This window comes from Harpia harpyja, chromosome Z (genome assembly GCF_026419915.1).
Source record: "Harpia harpyja isolate bHarHar1 chromosome Z, bHarHar1 primary haplotype, whole genome shotgun sequence".
Taxonomy (NCBI): Eukaryota; Metazoa; Chordata; class Aves; order Accipitriformes; family Accipitridae; genus Harpia; species Harpia harpyja.
Window position 1 is genome coordinate 39,355,906 of NC_068969.1, and position 17,821 is coordinate 39,373,726.

At 38.6% G+C, this 17,821-nt stretch overlaps 1 protein-coding gene across 1 annotated transcript in view; it reads left to right on the forward strand.

The window, feature by feature from the left end:
• LOC128137353 (atrial natriuretic peptide receptor 2-like) overlaps nucleotides 1–17,588 on the forward strand; it is a 35,252-nt gene extending 17,664 nt beyond the window's left edge. The window contains 13 exon segments of the mRNA XM_052778210.1: nucleotides 39–182; nucleotides 1,053–1,174; nucleotides 2,817–2,958; nucleotides 6,476–6,546; nucleotides 7,468–7,553; nucleotides 8,525–8,644; nucleotides 9,514–9,607; nucleotides 10,432–10,519; nucleotides 11,287–11,426; nucleotides 12,561–12,713; nucleotides 14,198–14,296; nucleotides 16,709–16,800; nucleotides 17,351–17,588. Coding sequence (XP_052634170.1) covers nucleotides 39–182; nucleotides 1,053–1,174; nucleotides 2,817–2,958; nucleotides 6,476–6,546; nucleotides 7,468–7,553; nucleotides 8,525–8,644; nucleotides 9,514–9,607; nucleotides 10,432–10,519; nucleotides 11,287–11,426; nucleotides 12,561–12,713; nucleotides 14,198–14,296; nucleotides 16,709–16,800; nucleotides 17,351–17,515 — 1,516 coding nt within the window. The 3' untranslated portion in view covers nucleotides 17,516–17,588.
• Nucleotides 17,589–17,821: the final 233 nt, after the last annotated feature.

Genomic DNA, 17,821 nt, shown 5'->3' on the forward strand with positions numbered 1-17,821 from the left:
AATTGCTGGTGTGTTGTAATTTCTGTTGATTTTCACAGGGAACTTGACCATCCCAATCTCTGCAAATTCATTGGAGGTTGCATAGAAGTGCCAAATGTTGCCATTGTGACAGAGTACTGCCCCAAAGGCAGCCTGAGTGATGTTCTACTCAATGAAGACATTCCTTTGAACTGGGGCTTCAGGTAGAAAAAAACTTTTGGAAAGCTGCGTGACACAAACTGTGCTATGTGCTGTTTAGGACAAGATTTTAATTTTAGATAAAGTCCTTGGATAGTCAGGCCTACAATGTGATATGGAGAGAATGAAGAAGAAAGAAAGCAAGCGAATTCAAATATCCAACCCAAATTGTCTTCTGGATTTTTCAGCAATCATATGTTTAGCGCTGGTCATGCTAAGCCAATGACTTTTCAATCCACCTCTAGTTATACTGCAAAACTGTTTTTAAACGTTTCTTCCCATGTAACTTCATTTTGTTCCCAAGTATCTTGGGCATCTCCATTTAATTAAAAATCACTGCATCTCTGTTTGTGAGCACATATTGGTGAAATGATTAGCATAGCTACAAATGCAGTATTATATTTACTGATACAGAAATTAAGCTCACATTGTCAATGAAACTTCCACAAAACAATGACATTGGTTTTTGAGAATAATCTTCTTGGCACACTCTTTCTACTTCTGCCTTATGTTTGCCTTCAGCAAAGAAAAGGATTGTAAGGGAGGAAACCCTCCAAATCAAGCGAGAAAGTTAATAAAAAATTGTTTCTCTTGTAAACATTTGAAAGTACTCTCAAGGATACAAAGGTACTGGGGATTTCTAGAAGAAACTCAACTGTCTTAAAAGATGCTAAAGACCTGTGGACTCAGATAACTGAGTTGGGAGTTTAGGGCTTTCAGCAACCCACATTAAGTAAGTGTTTTGGAAAAATAAGCACACAAACTGAAAGCTATTGCAGTCATAGAGAGGCTTTCTGTCAACCTCAGTAGGCTTTGGAGCCACTCTTGAATGAAGGTTTAGTGGAAATACTAGCTCATTGATTTTTGTCTTTCAGGTTTTCTTTTGCTACTGATATTGCACAAGGAATGGCCTATCTTCACCACCACAAAATGTATCATGGACGGTTGAAGTCTAGTAACTGTGTGATAGATGACCGATGGGTTTGTAAAATTGCAGGTAAAGAGCAGATAACAAACAAAATTTCAAAACTGTTCAGCTAACCCACCAATGCATATAGATGTCACACTTAACACTCCTCCCAAGCACCTCCATGTTGACGTTTCATGTGGAAATGCTGACTATACAAGCCTTCGCTAAAGTTCCCCGTGCTGAAGCAAGTTTCATGTTACATTCTCATGTCAAGCCATTTAATGTGTCACTGATGCACACATCAGATCCCACAAATGATGGATTCTATCAACATCAGTCTGAGCAGAGACTGTCTCATTCTCAGTTTTGATACAGAGAAAACCTGAGCCATGGACAGTGCTGTAAAGACATGGAATAATGCTGACTGATTGGTAAACACAAGGTAGTTTCATGGAGAAAAGCAGACTCAACTCAGAACTTTTCAGTCTTGTACACAAAACTGAATTGTATTCTCTCAGAGACAGAGCCATCGGTCTGGTCTGCTCCTGGTACAGGAAGACAGCCTGTGGAAAAACACTGGAGAATCTAGTTTAGTTTGCAGATTCCAAAGGGAATGAAAGCAATGATCATCTTTTCTACTTCCTCCCCAAAGTAGTTATCACACTCTATAACCCACAGCCATCTTAAAAACAGCAGCAACAGATTTGTCTTTCAATTGTTCATCCTATGACTAAGGCTCCTACACAGGGCCATGCCTGCTTCTCCAACTCGTTTAGTATCCTGCTGCCTTCAGAACTGCCTACTTTGCTTAGAGCCTGTTCTGGAGAGAAGCATAAAAAATGGAGGTAGTTGATTACATCAGCTGCATCACCTTAGCACAGCTCCTCTGAATTAAATGGGATCTCTGTGAAATTGTTCAGAAGTTAACTGGTAGCATTGTAGAGACTTCAAATGTTCATGGTTTATGTGGATGCAATAACACTAAACAAACCTCACAAATAACCAATATGGGAGCTATTTGAAAAACTCCAATGATATCCAACATAAAGAATGAAGCTCTAGGACCATCTTAATTATAGGTCATTATGGGCAAAACCAGACATCTGCATCCTGCCTTCCCATACACTCAGCAGAGTGCTGTTTATTATCAGAAAGAAAACTGAAGTCAGTTGGTTTTTTCTCCTCTCCGATGCTGAGTCACATACTGAGAATCTCTTCTATGTTAGGCTAAAAGTATAACTGCAAAGATGTTTCACGTTTATGCTGCCTTTGTTCTGAAGCTAGTGGTGTGCAGGTAAAGGCCACCATCTGATTTTCAGTAGTTCTAGTCTGTCTAACTTATAATTACTCTAGCAACCTTCCACCACAGATAAGGATCAGGGGATGAGTGAACAGAAACCTGCATTTGCATGCTAACTCTTGCACCGAAGTGAGCCTATTCTCTGAATATAATTTTATAAAATCATAAAATAATTCTGATTGGAAGGGCCGTGTAGTTCAACTTTCCTGCTGTCATGCAGACTCACCCAAATATTTGGTTTCCAGATCCTATATTTGCAATTGGTTTAGAGGGACAAAACCACCAGACCTACACTATTTTTAGACCAAGACGTGACTTTCAAATAGGGAAAATTAATTCCTTTAGACTAGTTGTGTTACTGTCTACTAATGCACATATTTCAGAGGAGTACCCACTGAATAGTTTGCTTCCTGTTTTCTTGCATGTTAGATTATGGTTTGCAGTCATACAGAAAAGAAGATTCTCCTGAGGGGTCAAGCTCCTACCAGCAGCGTTTGAGACAGATTTACACAGCTCCTGAAATACATTCCATTTCAGACTTTGAACCCAATTCTATGACAGACATCTACAGGTAGTTAACTTTTCCTGTTTCTCGCACTTAATAATCTCATCTCAAGGTGAGTATTCTTTATCCACAGTTAGGCTCAGTATAATTCTGTGGTCACCCCACATGTAAGTTTGATTATATTTTAAAAAGGATTGATCCTAGAATACAGAACAGCATATATAGGATCTTCTCTTTCAAATACTGAATTCACTGACATTATATAAATGCAGAATTAGTCTAATAATTTATGAGGAGTTACTCTGGACTGGTAGATAAAAAAGGTATAAAGATCTGGTATTATCTAGTAATCCTTTTTTGTTGTGCTTCTTATGAAGAAGTAGATTATTTTCAACATAAAATTTAATAGCATCAGTTTTCCAGGATGTCATAATGAACATATGCATCCCATAATTCTATAATTAGTGTCAATATATTATTTTGCTGCATACACGCAGAGTGACAATATTTGGTTTGCAGAGAAAAAATAGAGGTAGGAAAAGGAAATGGATGCACTAGTGAATAGCTCTATCCCTTTCCTTTCAAAAGCCTTTATAGGAGATCACTTTGCAATGGCTTGTTTGGCTATTAGGTTTAGCCTTGACAGTGATGGATAGCTTCTATCCAACTGCTTTTCAGATAAGCAGGATTACAATTGAATTTTCAGAGAATAATAATGCAATGAAAAAGCCATTGAACTAGGTTTTTAAAAAAACTACCTTTATTTCTTGTTTCTTACGTGAATTTTCTGTATTAAATAGGAAAATCCCTGTGTTCTTGGTGTATTCTATTTCATAACTATACTTCTTCTGTCTGCTTATTCCCAATAGTTTGCTGAAAGCATTTGAAAAGGGAAAATGCAGAATGGTATTACAAGATACTTTGTGTCCCTTTTCTCTTACTTTTTCTTGCCATACTCCCAGCCCAGCAGAAGTCTTCTTTTTCCTGGGGACTTTGGTAGCTAGCAGAATGTAAAGAACTGGAATTCAATTAGAGATTGAAATGCTGATAGTGCAACACAGTTGAGCAGAAGGTGTCATGGTTATTAGCACTGTTTATTGACAACATTTACCAAAGAGTAGCTATTATTGCCTTTTATCAAAAGGTCTGACTTTTACTCTGGCCTGCTCTAGGCCACAACAAATACTTACTGCCTTAAGTGACTGTTATGGGCCTTTTATTGAAAAATGAGTTGCAGAAACAGAGAATGTAGTTTAAGTCTTCCCCTTTCTTCAATTAGGATTAATTAAAAATTATATGAACTGATGACATGATTTTATACATAAGATTTACTGGTTTAATGCACATTATTTGCTTATAAAGAAATGTATGCATATACAATGTGCTACAACATTACTAATTGTAATCCATTCTATCAGATTATGTAAGCAAGAATTTGAGGTCTCAGTAGTATTTTTATCTATAGGTTTAAACATGCCCTTAGAATTTGCTTGAAAATAGCTCAGCTAAAGGCAGTTTGTCACTGTGTTGATATTTCTGGCTATTGTCATTTGTCCTGTGTTGGTCTTTACTTTTCAACATGGACTAGTCTTAGAAAGTACGGTGCTGCAACTAAGCAGTAATTTTAGGATTATCTTATGCGTTGCAGTTTATCATTGCCCCACAGCCAAAATACATTCCAGAAAACGTTTCCTTGGTGCTTGTCTGGTTCACACTTTGCCCCTGTTCAGGCTAGATACCATTACTTGACTTTGCAGTCAACCTGGCCTCCTGAAGCCATTACTTGCCAAGGACTCCCCTTAAAATATTAGCTGATTTGCTCATATCATAGATGAGTACAATGAACTTTTGACAGATTCAGTGAATGCTTGCTGAATCTATCTTGCTCTCAGTGCCCATGTCTGCAAAATCCAGGACTTCTTTTGTTATACTGCAGTTAATCCTTTCTTCGTAAAAAAGAAAAAGCAGTTAAGAGACGAAATCAGAAAAGGGAGAAGAGCAACGTGCAGTCAGGGAAGAAAGATAGAGATGCACCCTGTAGCGTTGAAAGGGTTGTCTTTTTAACCGAGCTATTCTTCATAACCTGCATTTTAACACAGTTTGTGTTTGATGATATGAGCAGGTGCTAAGCCTTCCTCATACATGTATGTGGGCTTGCTGGCCAGGGAGCAACATCCCAGTCTTGGAATCTTCAGTTTTTATCTGTGCAAAAATTCCATTACTATTCCTGAAGGTGTGGCCCAAATAAAAAATAGGTAGAAACTGCAGGAGTGGGACTTGTAATTTTGTGTGCTTTTACAGATGAATCACTTGCTTTTAAAGTTCTCCAGGGAATGTGTTGGTCAGATGGGAAAGCTAAAATGGAAATGAGAACGGGAGCATGAAAGCAGCTCCTGTTTGAGCTGAAGAGGCTGTTTCCAGTCACAGTTTCTCCTAGATTGGCTGCTCTTGATTTGTAATAGTTATGTGAATTTCACTATCCACTATGTTAGGACTTTTTTGAGCAGTGTTGCTGAAGCTGAATGAAATCAATACTGCTTTATCGGAGTTACCATGAACTAATTAGTCTCCTTGAAAATCTGTTTCAGCTTTGCTGTCTCACCAGGATTGGTATTCCTTTCTACTATCAAATCACCCCCAAATTAACATAAAAATCTGTTCAGATTAATTTCTACATTGTTCAGCATGTTTTATATGCATTATTCTATTTGCTAGTGGTGGTCCACAAGTGGACTGAATGATAGACAGACATACCCCATTATACAGCTAGAATGCCTTACAGAACAGAGCAACCATTAGCAATACAACAGATTGCAAACCAGTATTCCCCATTAAAATAAATGTTATCAAGTAGAGATGCATGCGGGGAGTTAATTATTACACAGTTTCAATACATAAAGAGGCAAGAGCATCTTTATCAGGATTGCTAGCTGGAGGAGGTGCTGGCTTCTTAGAGATCACTGTTCTAAAAGATCTCTAGTGAGTTCAATAAGGAGACTGGACACCCAGTTGTTACCCCATTTTTTCCATTCTTTGCCCTTGATGAATGTGTTTGACCTTGGTTCATCTACAGAAGATGGTGATGATGAAAATAGAATTCAGAAAGAATGAGCAAAAATGCTTACTATAAAAGATCTGCTCTGTCTCATCATTGACTTTATGGAGATCTTCCAGAACAGTGATCTACGCAGAAAAGAAGCCACTCCTCCAGCTGATGAACCTGCTTCCACCCATTGATTACAGCACAAACCTGCCCTGTATGTTTAATTGGTAGGCATCATGTAAGTCTCTGTACATATCCCCTCTGGATTCCATCAATTCTTCCAGAGAAAATTGCTTTGACATCAAACTCAAAAGCTTTGTCTCTGAGACTGATAACTGTGAGAGGAGACTGCTATGAAATGATCAGTGACAGATCTCTGAAAGCACAGAGTAGTAAACACAGCACTGTTGCCATCCTTCCTTTTGGGATACTGAGCTTTCAGTCACAAAATAGGGAAGAATAAGAAATCATGGAAAGAAAAAATCACTGACTCCATTAACTGTTATTTCATTAAGATTTTGGTTTGCTTTTATTCTGCAGTTATGCCATCATTCTACTAGAAATTGCCACAAGAAGTGACCCTATGCCAGTAAGTAAAAATGAACTTTGAAGTTTGCATGACAACTTTGATTCTGTTTCTGCTAAAGATACAAACCAAACTCTGAGTAACTGCACCTTTGATTTATTTTTTGAGCATGCATTTTCCTTTTGATTTTGTGGGTGCAAGTTCAGTTCCAATGGAACATGCAATCAGGGCTTCCTCATGCATCTACCAGACTTCCCTTCAGGACTTTGAAGAAGAGTGTATGACAAAAATAATGTAGCTCCAAAATTGCGTTTTGGTTAGCTCTATGAGGCTTAATGGCGGGGGGGGGGAGGGGGAAGGTATGCCATAACATTTTCCCTTTTCTCCTGTTGTTCCTGCCCTTTCCTGCCATGCACGGGCCCTTTCAGTGGAGTCTTGCAGTGGTAAGAATATGCTAGAAGAGCAAATGAGCTGCTCTCCATAAGGAAAATGTCGTCTTTGCACGTGTCTTGTCAGTGCTAAATGGCAAACACAAAAAAAATGCACCTTGACATTGAAACTAGATGTTCTGAATATGTAACAATGTTCTGTCTGAAGTAATTTTCTGGACAAGAATTCTAAGAACGAAGACCTGAAACTGCCGTTCTTCCATTTCTGACCATTTGTGATGATAGACCAATGTAGGCCTTGTGGTTTCTCAAAAGTTTCCCAATATCTTGCCAGCTATTAATTTGTTTCAAAAGTTGTTTACCTCATATAAACACTCAGATTAAAGTCTTTCAGCCATTACAAAGCTTTTCAACAAGGCCACCCAGTTTAGACTGGGCTATAACCTTTTTTTTTTCCTTGTACTCATGTAAAAAAGCTGATCTGGATGTGATAGGGAGGACATCATAAAAGTAATGATGATTATAGTAATATATTTTCAATGGATGGTATGAAAAACACACCACTTGTTTCAACATTGTTTAATGACTTTTTCTCTAGAAAGACAATGCGCATTCAGCTGAATATTCTTGGTGCCCGCCTTTGGCAGAATTAATTTCAGGAACGGCTGAGAATTCTTGTCCGTGTCCCACAGACTACATAGAGGTGAGTAAGATACAACATTGTGTACAAAAATTCTTTATTAAAGTGAATTTAAGACATGTCACAGAAGTTTTATGGCAATACTACCTTTGATGAATGTAAACAACCCAGAAGTCCAAAAGTACATCTCAAACAAGGCACAATGAAATGCTTTAATACCCTTAATAAAAAAACTGTCTTTCTGACAAATTGAAAGTTTCAGTTGTCCCCTCAAATTGTCAGTGTAATAAATGACATTTTTAATATTCAATCATTGATTTTTGTGCATTTTTTTTTATTATAAAGTGTTGAGTTCCATACATATTTTATAGTAGTAATATGTATATAGCTTACTGGCAAAGGACTTTCAAATAGTGAAGTATGTGTTCAGACAAAGTATGAGTTTGGTTTGATTCTCATGCAAAAGGTCTATGTGTTCAGTAGCCTCAAACGGCCTGATAAAAGAGTACACCACCTCCCAGTTCAATTAAATCTGAACAAGATTGCAGCATCCTTGTTTCAGCTTAAGACCTATATAATTCACCTTTGGTGGTTTGTAGCAACATAAATGTAACAAACTTCTCATAAGCAGGACTGTATTTTAGTCAGGAATCAACATTCTTAAGTAGTTGAGTTTTTAATCTTTTGTGAATTTTGTGTACAGACAAGTCCTCTGAAAACAGTATGTGACTCCAACAGCATAACACTTAATTAAACCACAAGACAAGAGCTTAAGCAGTGTTTGGCAGAAGGAACATGAGCATCTAATTCACGATATCCTGCAGCAGCATTTTCCTGAACTAACATTCTTCATTCAGCATAAATCTGTAGAATTCCAGAGACCTCAGTATAGCTCTGCCACTTTTTACCAGCTGCAGATAGGGCTTCACATCCACAGTTTGCACCAAGAAAATAGTAGTATTAATTAGAAACACTGCCTGTGCTTGGAATGACAAAAGGCTGTTTGCTTTTCTCACTCTCTTTCCCTGCTGCAGTTAATCAGAAGGTGCAGAAAAAATAATCCAGCCCAAAGGCCTACATTTGAACAAGTCAAGAAAATGTTGTACAAGATGAATCCTAATAAAGTTAGCCCTGTTGACATGATGATGACTCTGGTAAATTTAGGTTTTTAATCAGTTCTAAGTCAATCTGCTCACCTGCAGTAACTTTCACGTCTATCCTTCAGGTTTGTTTTCTGATCTCATACCCCTTGTTTGATGAGGAAATCCAGTCATTCACTCACCTCTGATGGGGTGATTGTAGCTGCAGTTCTGCTTGAGACCCAGCTTTCCTTCTCATTCCATTTCTGTCAGTTTTTCTTAAATTTGTCAGCTTCTTTGGGGCTGAACACTTTTGTTTCTTCAGTGAAATGTTTGTTTTTTAATGCACTTGCAGGAAACTAGATTCCCCTTTTCCAGTGGCTTGGTGGTGGTCTTACAGTACTGGGGATATAGAATCCCTGCAAGCCACAACTAGCATGTTTATAGATGCATTTTGAACAGAGTATCTTAAGCCCATCAGCAGAGAAAAGAGACTCCTGCCTCCACAGCCTGTTGTCTCACACAGAGCGAGGATGTAAAAAGCATAGTATAGCATAGCAGGATAGTCTATGAAACAGCATTGTGAGTCTTTGACAGAAGATTGAGACTTAGGTACATTTTGTTTTGGTAAAATATTTTAATCCATGTCTGCAGCTTGGTCTCTGCATTGGATTTGACCCCCAATATTTACACAGACTTTGAAAAGTCTGGAATTGGCTTCTGCCCTCTTACTTGTAAGCAACAATCTCAAATCCAGAATCATACATTTACCTAGAGAGAAATCTGATCTTTGAATTTTGTAAGAAAAAATTAGCTATCTCAGACCTGAGCCTTTGCTTATCTGAATGTTTTCAAAGCAGAACTATTCAAATGCTTAAATCCTATCCAACTATGAATCTGTTTCAGTAAATGGATTATTTTATGCAATTCTCAATGTTATTTAGATGGAGAAATACAGCAAACATCTGGAGATATTGGTTTCTGAGAGAACCCAGGATTTAATGCATGAAAAACAGAAGACTGATCGTCTGTTGTATAGTAAGTCATACAGCAAAAATACTGCATATTGTTCTCAATAATAATAATAATAACAATAATTTGATTTTAACTGTCTAATTACAAACAGAAACCCTCTGATAGTTGATTATTTAATAGATAACATTTAGTTAGCAATGAATTAATATACTTGTTCCTTGCAAAGCTGGAAAGATATTTAGCTACTTTTTATATTTTCCCCCTAAAAATCAGTGCACTCCTCTGAGAGCTATGACTCCAGAATCCATAGTGCTCTCACTCTGATCTTGCTTGGCAATCCTTCTGTATAGTTATAAATAATGGGGAATTGCTTTCGGACTGAGGTTACTTTTGATGGCAGTGTATCTTCTGGAATTCCACAAGAAAAAAAGGATAAAGGAACAGGTATAACACAGAGGGCAGAAAAAGGAAAAGGCTGTGAAAGTGCAAAATAGGAGAAAGAAAGAAGATCAAAAAAATCAAAGAAGAGATAGTAAACAAACCTAACACAGGAAGAAAACACTAGCAAAGAGTTGACAAAGAAAGAGTTAGTAATATCACAAGTCACACTATTAGAATCTAACCTTACTCTGATTTGGAATGTATGGATACTGGTCTGTTTGAACTAAAAGTATGGGTCATCTGAAAAATTTGGACTTCTTATCAGTGAGATTTGCTGTGAATTCTCACATTACAGCAGAGCAGATTTTGATGCTAAAGACTGCTTTCACCTTCAGAATATTTCACATTTATGAACATTGCTTTTATACCTTTAAACAAACGTGTTCTGTTTATTGTCTGCTTTTATCCATGTCAAAAGAGTAACGAGGCTCTACTTTCTACAATAGGTATGTTGCCGAAGCAAGTAGCAGATGATCTCAGGCAGGGAAAACATGCACAAGCTCAAAGTTACTTAAGTGCCACCATCTTTTTCAGGTAAACAAAAATGAAAGATAGGACTAGAACTGACTCCTACAGAAGAAACTTCTACGCTCCTAGTGGAGATGAAGCTCCTAACTGAGTGCAGAGTTTCTATCTAAACTGTCATTTATCGTACCAGGTGGCAACATTTGACTCTGCAAATGAGTGCCTTTCAAAATTTGCACACCTCCCCATTTTTCATTACAATTACTTAAATAAAAAATGAGATTACTGTGGAGCTCTAACACACAGCAGCATGTCACTTTATGTGTGTTACACACACATGCATGTATGTTTCATAAGATAGGCCTAACTAAAGGTTCCAGCATTTAGCTGTGTAAAGGAAACTTGTCTATCCTTAGAATCCACATGGCTTTACAGTCTTTGACTTGTTATGTGTGCATGAAGCAACATACAAATTGCATTTCTTCACTTGCCATAAATGGACAGATATTAAGTTCCCTTTTTTCATTTGTACATAACCCAAACCTGAAGAGTACTTAGTCTGTCGCAGATTAAAGTCTAGCTGTAAAAAATGGTTTACTGCATTGGTAAGCAAAAAGGCTTAAGTCAGGCAGTCCTTTTAAGTGGAAGGAGTCTGTTTTCAGTTTAAGTAAATGTTTGAAGACAAAACTATTCTGTAAGATCCTTCGTGAAAGAAATACTGAAAAAGAGAGGGTTGAGGTAGTTCCACTGAGAAATTGTTACTGTGTGTTTAGGATTACCAATCTGCAATGGTCAAGACAGTGGATGAGTATGTTCTTTTTGTTGTGTTTTAACAGCGACATTGTTGGCTTCACTCAGCTGTCCAGCAGCAGCACACCTTACCAAGTGGTAGATCTCTTGAACAAGCTTTATACCACTTTTGATGAAATCATAGATAACTATGATGTCTATAAGGTGGAGACAATAGGAGATGCCTGTAAGTTCCTTGAGCTGTGGACAATGATGTGTCATGGGTATTTCATCAGGATAGGTACTGACTTGGTGGCAAGGAAGAACAGATGAAGGAGATTTGGAAATCTTATTACCACTGGGAAGACCACAAAAAACAAATAGGGGAGAAGTCCCAGCAGAGCCCTAGCAAACTTTAGGAACATTTTCCTGCATACCTTTCATCATTTCTACAATTGATGAATGTTGTGGATGGGACAAATGAGTTGAGTAAACTACTGCTGCTGTTTATTTAGTTCCTATGTCCTATACAGTCTGACTTTAAACCTTGGCAACAGATTAATCCCAGTTGACAACTTCTGTTTCACAGGAACACAACTGAAAAATTTACCTTCTATATGGGAGCATAGGTGCCATTCCATAAGCTTTATTACCTCTCTCTTTTTTGCAAAGACCATGACAGCCTTCTCTCTCCTAATACTCTGTAGGAGCTTGTCTGCCTCTTCTTTTTGGCTTTTTAGGAAAATGGCTTTCTATTCACTACCGTGGGAATCTGTTGGGGATTGACTACCATTAAGACTGAGTTCCATCAAAAACCTAGCAGAATCTAGCAGGTTTTTTGCATGAGACAGAGAGGAAATCCTGTAAGAGATGTGGAAAAGAAAACCCACCTTTTTTTTTTCTGTGGCGTGGTTGAGCACATTCTGGAGCATAAAATTCCTGAACAAATGCACCTGAGGGATCCTGAAGAGACTAGTCTTTTGTCCTACACAGTAAGAGTCAGTGCAGAAAGCATAGGACAATGCCTAGTAGGAATCATTGTCTCTCTTTATAATATCTGCCCAAAGACAAAAGGTATTTAACCGCCACTTTGCCACTACCTGTCCCACTTCAAGCATCCTCAATGAAGGGAGGGAGGAAGAAAGGGTGGGAAGGAATAAATCTTATGGAAAAGTAAGCAGGAAATCCAACATTTTTCATAGCTACCGTAACTACACACATGAGGTGTAGCCCTATCCTTCATTCGTTTCTGGCTTTCTCTGCTCAAATTGTGCCACAGGATAAGATGGAATAGGGCTTTACTTTTTTTTAACTTAGGCAGCATCCTTTGTAAATCTGTGTGTAACGCCACAGGTTAACACAGTTGCATTGTTGTGTTAAGATATGGTGGTGTCGGGAGTACCCAAAGAGAATGGGATTCTTCATGCTGGTCAGATCGCAAGCATGGCTTTAGACCTTCTGGACATCTGCAAGACTTTTAAGATCCCACACAAGCCCAACACACTCCTAAAGATAAGAGCAGGAATCCATTCAGGTATGTTAAGAGGGCTACAAAAGAGTCCTCCTCTGGTTTAACAAATGTTTCTGTAGGCATTTCTTCTCCATTAAAAGTGAAGTTAATTTCTTGACATGGGATGGAACACGTGATAGAGGTCATCCCAACAGAATAAATTATTGGATACCTGGAATATTTGGAACACAATGCAGAATACAACATTGGAAACACCACATGGCTCCAGTACCTTTGCTGATGTGAGTGAGGACTGCCATTCTGTTAATTGTCCTTTTCAGCTGTTCTCTTCACAAAATAATGAGTTGCTTCTTGACTCTTTGATCTAGCCTTCAATCTCAGACTCCTAGCTCCCCGATCTAAGCTGATGTGTGATTGCAACTCCTTCTTGATAGCCAGCCAGAGTTAGGCATGTGCTGTGCAGCCCAGCATCAGCAAACTAAGCAGCTTACATTGTCTCAGCAAGAGATCATATCTTCTGTATTTTAATTCCCCTGGGGCTGACATGAAGGAATCAAAATGGTCATTTTCTGCCTTTAGCAGGAGTATGTTACTTCCTGTTCCTGTGTTGTGTTTTAACCCAGCCGGCAACTAAGCACTGCACAACCACTGGCTCCCCCCCATCAGGATGGGGGAGAGAATTGAAAGGGTAAAAGTGAGAAAACTCGTGGGTTGAGATAAAGACACTTTAACAGGTAAAGCAAAAGCCGTGCATGCAAACAAAGCAAACCAAGGAATTATTTCACCACTTCCCATCAGCAGGCAGGTGTTCAGCCATCTCCAGGAAAGCAGGGCTCCATCACGCCTAACAGTTACTTGGGAAGACAAACACCATAACTTTGAACGTCCTCCCTCCCTTCCTTCTTCCCCCAGCTTTATATGCTGAGCATGACACCATATGGTCAGTTGGGGTCAGCTGTCCCAGCTGTGTCCCCTCCCAACTTCTTGTGCACCCCCAGCCTACTTGCTGGTGCGGTGGGGTGAGAAGCAGAAAAGGCCTCAACTCTGTGTAAGCACTGCTCTGCAATGAAAAACATCCCTGTATTATCAACACTGTTTCCAGCACAAATCCAAAACATAGCCCCATACCAGCTGCTATGGAAAAAAGTAACTCTAACCCGCCAAAACCAGCACATCCTGCTTTTCCTTGTCATTAGTGAGCGTTGTGTGCACAACTCCTATTGGCAGCATTCCTGTCTCACTGCCCCTCAAAATATTCTGTTGTTGTGTTGAAACATGATTCTGCAGGTGCCTTAACTCATGCACACTAACTCCATCCCATCATCACTTCCCCCACCATTCTCCTCTGATGACCTTTTGCAATTCCCTCCATGGCTCTGGAAGCCATCTGTAAGTCAGATGTATAACCCATATAAGACAATACTGACAATCAGTCTTTATCTTGTTAATGAATGAGATATAAGGTAAGGTAGGAAGCAACCATGAGGTTGTATGACTGATTATGTGATTTAAAACCACAAAATATATTGTTTTCTTTTCTTTAACAGGGGCAGTTGTAGCTGGAGTGGTTGGGACCAAAATGCCACGGTATTGTTTATTTGGAGATACCGTGAACACAGCTTCCAGGATGGAATCTACCAGTGAAGGTAACAAGGAACAAACTGTAGATGTGGTTTTGACCATCCCTTAATGAATTCTGAAAAAAATGCTATGCTGAGTTTTGAGTCCTGTCCTGTTCAAATGACTGCAAGTCCCGTAAGAAGGGTGTTGATTTCTGGGTCCAATCTGCCTATGGGCAAATTATGCCAGTGATATTCTCTACAACCTTTGTAACAAGATGCCCTCATTCCCCAAGTCTCAGATAGGAATTTTCATGGCTTTGAGGTTCTCTATAATAAAAAAAGGTAAGAATCAGATAAAATGAGAGGTAAGTGGATATATTAACTGTTTCTATCCCTTCCTGGCACCCAGCTGAATTTATAGTAAAAATATTTTCATAACTCCTCTCTTTCACTGATAACTTCCTGTAATGGAGAACACTAGAGATGGTAGGACACCATGGGAGCTGTGTTGGTCTTTAACCAGTATAGAAGATTATATATATGTCCTCCAGCAAAGAGATTAGGCAGAAATCTCTAATGATTAAATAATGGAGATATCCTCACTGTCACTTCTTCCCAGGACATAAGAGCTCCATGTTTAGTTAACAAGTTTTGTCTTTAGCCAGTATGAGCATTTGAACCTCAACTTCTGAAATATTTTAGCCTGATCTACAAGAACTGGAAAAGAAAAAAAAAAAAGAAGAATGAGGGAGTGATTCAAGGTCAAACAACCTTGGTGGCTTGTTTTTGTTTCTTTCATTCATGAAATGAAGCTGAATAGTTTTATGGCACACGTTGCAATGCTTTGTAAATGGATTTGAATTAGGCAAAATCCAAGGTGTTTTCAAGTTTAATTTCATCATGAAAAGTCATGCTTTCAACATCTATCATGGCCCACTAAAAGAAAGGCAGAAAGGCAGAGGAGTGGTTTTACATTATGGCTTTGAAGGTTTAGCCTGGGGATTTGAGAATCAGCCATGATCCATTCCTTCTTACTATTTTATACATTTTTCCAAAGCAAATACTAGCCTGAGTGGAACACATATAAATTTATATTCCTTCTGTCAGTCTCCCAGATAACTCCTTTCCTTCTCCATTTCCTCCTTTCAGGCTCCTTCTATCATCTCATCTGAACTGCTTTAAAACTAATGCCTTCAAAATCTGCTTTCATCATTCTTCATATTTCATCTTTTGCTCTGTATGTCAGTCTGTTTCTTATATGGCACATCAACACTATGAACTTAAGTATATAGACAGAGCTTCTTATCTTTTAAGCTTTTCTTTTATCTCCCTCTTTTTCCGACCAGTACATTTGAGGATCTCAAATTACATTAACATACTTTAACCCTAAGATGATCACTTTAAAATAGGTTAATTAATTACTAGTCATGTAAATTAAAATTGCTATCAGCTGGAATCTGAGTGTTAGTGTCTTGTTCCCAAGCAGGATTACCAGTTAAAATATCAGGTATCTACTGGAAAGACTATTTCAGAGATATGTATCTGGGTATGTTGAAACATATATTTCCTGGTCTACAGGGAGTATTTTGAGACTTTCAATGAAAAACATTTAAAAAAGAAAAAGTGGATCTACAAACCCATCATTTTTTGATATAAGAAAAAACAATAGGACAATCTTAGCTAGCCCTACTATCATCTGGGATCTTTTTCAAACAAAGAAGCATAATGATTTACTCTGTGTCACAGAATGATAAAGGCAAAAAAACCCTAAGGATATTTTGGTGATTTTCCAGTTTTTGGCAAGATTTGGCAAGATTTGCCCTTTCCTGGGCAAAAGTAGGAGTATTCAGAATTTATTCTATCTGTCCTCCTCCTTGGTCCTTCCTCCATCATTTGCAGACGGCAAGAGAGCCAGGGTTTACAGGAAGATAAATTCTTAACAGAGGAAAAATCACATTGTTTAAGAAAAAAAGATAGTAGAATTATGCTAATATTGTCTGGTTTTGTCAGACAGGGTTTTGTCCCCCTGTTTTTGTTTACAGATTTGGAGGCAGAGCAAGGATGGCAGTTTTATTAATGTTTAGACTTTGCTGAGAACTGTATGTGCAAAGAAAGCACTGGCTCTTTATTGACCACGAGGTAGAACTATGTATGGTTTTCTTTGCAAGATGAAAAGGGTGCTCGTCAGTAACTCCAGCCAGGCAGCTATGAAGAGTAGACAAATAATATTAGATGCAGAATGTGAAGAGTAGTGTTTGTTGACAGCCACATATTTGTCCTGAGATGCTCTCACAAAGAGGCCAGGATACTGGAGCTTGTGTGTGAACATTTCAAATAACAGAGGAATGAAAGCAAAGACATGAAAAACATGAAGTGGAATTCATTAATCAGTCTTGAAGTCTTTGAGACACAGAGGCAGATGGGTCTGTCTTAGATTATGTCTTAGATTAGATGTTTAAATTATTATGATAATATGACAATTGTCTCTCTTTCCAGCTCTTAAAATACAGTGCAGTTCAAGTGCATACCAGCTGTTGGAGCAGATTGGAGAGTATGTGTTAGTATGCCGAGGGAATTTACAAGTCAAGGTGTGTATGCAACATTTATACTCAGCTTTTCAGAGAGGAGAGTGTGAAAGTACTCTGGAGTCCCTCAGTTTTAACCCATGCAGTCCTCTATGTCTCAGAGTCCTTGGGTTAGTCTATTTCCTGTCCCTGAAGAGAGCAGGCTCAAGTTTTAAACCAGGACAAATTCCACGGGCTTGTTCATGGGACAACCCTGATAATTCAGAGATGAAGGACTTAGCCAAACTTGGAAGTACTGCGTGGCATGTCACTTTGCCATAACTGCTTGCAGTCAAAGAAGGTCATTCAGAGACATCAGAAATCTTCATAAGAGTTCCATAAGAGGACTAACATACTTCTGGACCCAGTTTTGGATGGAACTTCAAAGAATTGTTTTAATCAATAGTGCTGCTGCTATCTTTTAAGGAAAACTTTTATGCCTCGGTTGTCCTGTATGTAAAATGGCTGACAGGCGCATCAGTCTCCTTTTGGGACTTGGTCTGAGTTGTAATAAGAAGGTTATTAAACAAATTATGGGTAGTATTTTAACCCTGTGACTCATTTTCTTCCTTAGGGGAAAGGAGACATGGTAACATACTGGCTTGAAGGTAAGAAAGTCTCTGCCACCCAGAAGGCAGTCACCAGCACTTCTGTCACTCTTCAAGACCCCAAAAGAGCTTCATTTAGTTTGATACCAGGTGTCCTTCCCAGTGATCCTCTCTCAAGTTCTCCTTACTAGCCACCGACCAACTCCAGCACCCATCCTGCTTTCCGTCTGTTAGGTCATCCTCCTAAATTAGAAAGTAAGAAAAGAGATACATACTATGCCCCTTTGGCCTTGGGGATGTATTAGCTCAGACTTTATTCACAGGTATCTCTCTCCCACTAGTGGCAGGAAAAATACAAAAAACCAAAAACTCACCTTCAGGAATGATACATAAGATTGGCACACCAGCTACTACGGCAGAAGGTAGCTCCCTGTGTTACCTGTAGATTTGGTTTTGCTGGGTAGTGCCCTGCCAGCAGCCTCCACCACTTCAAAACC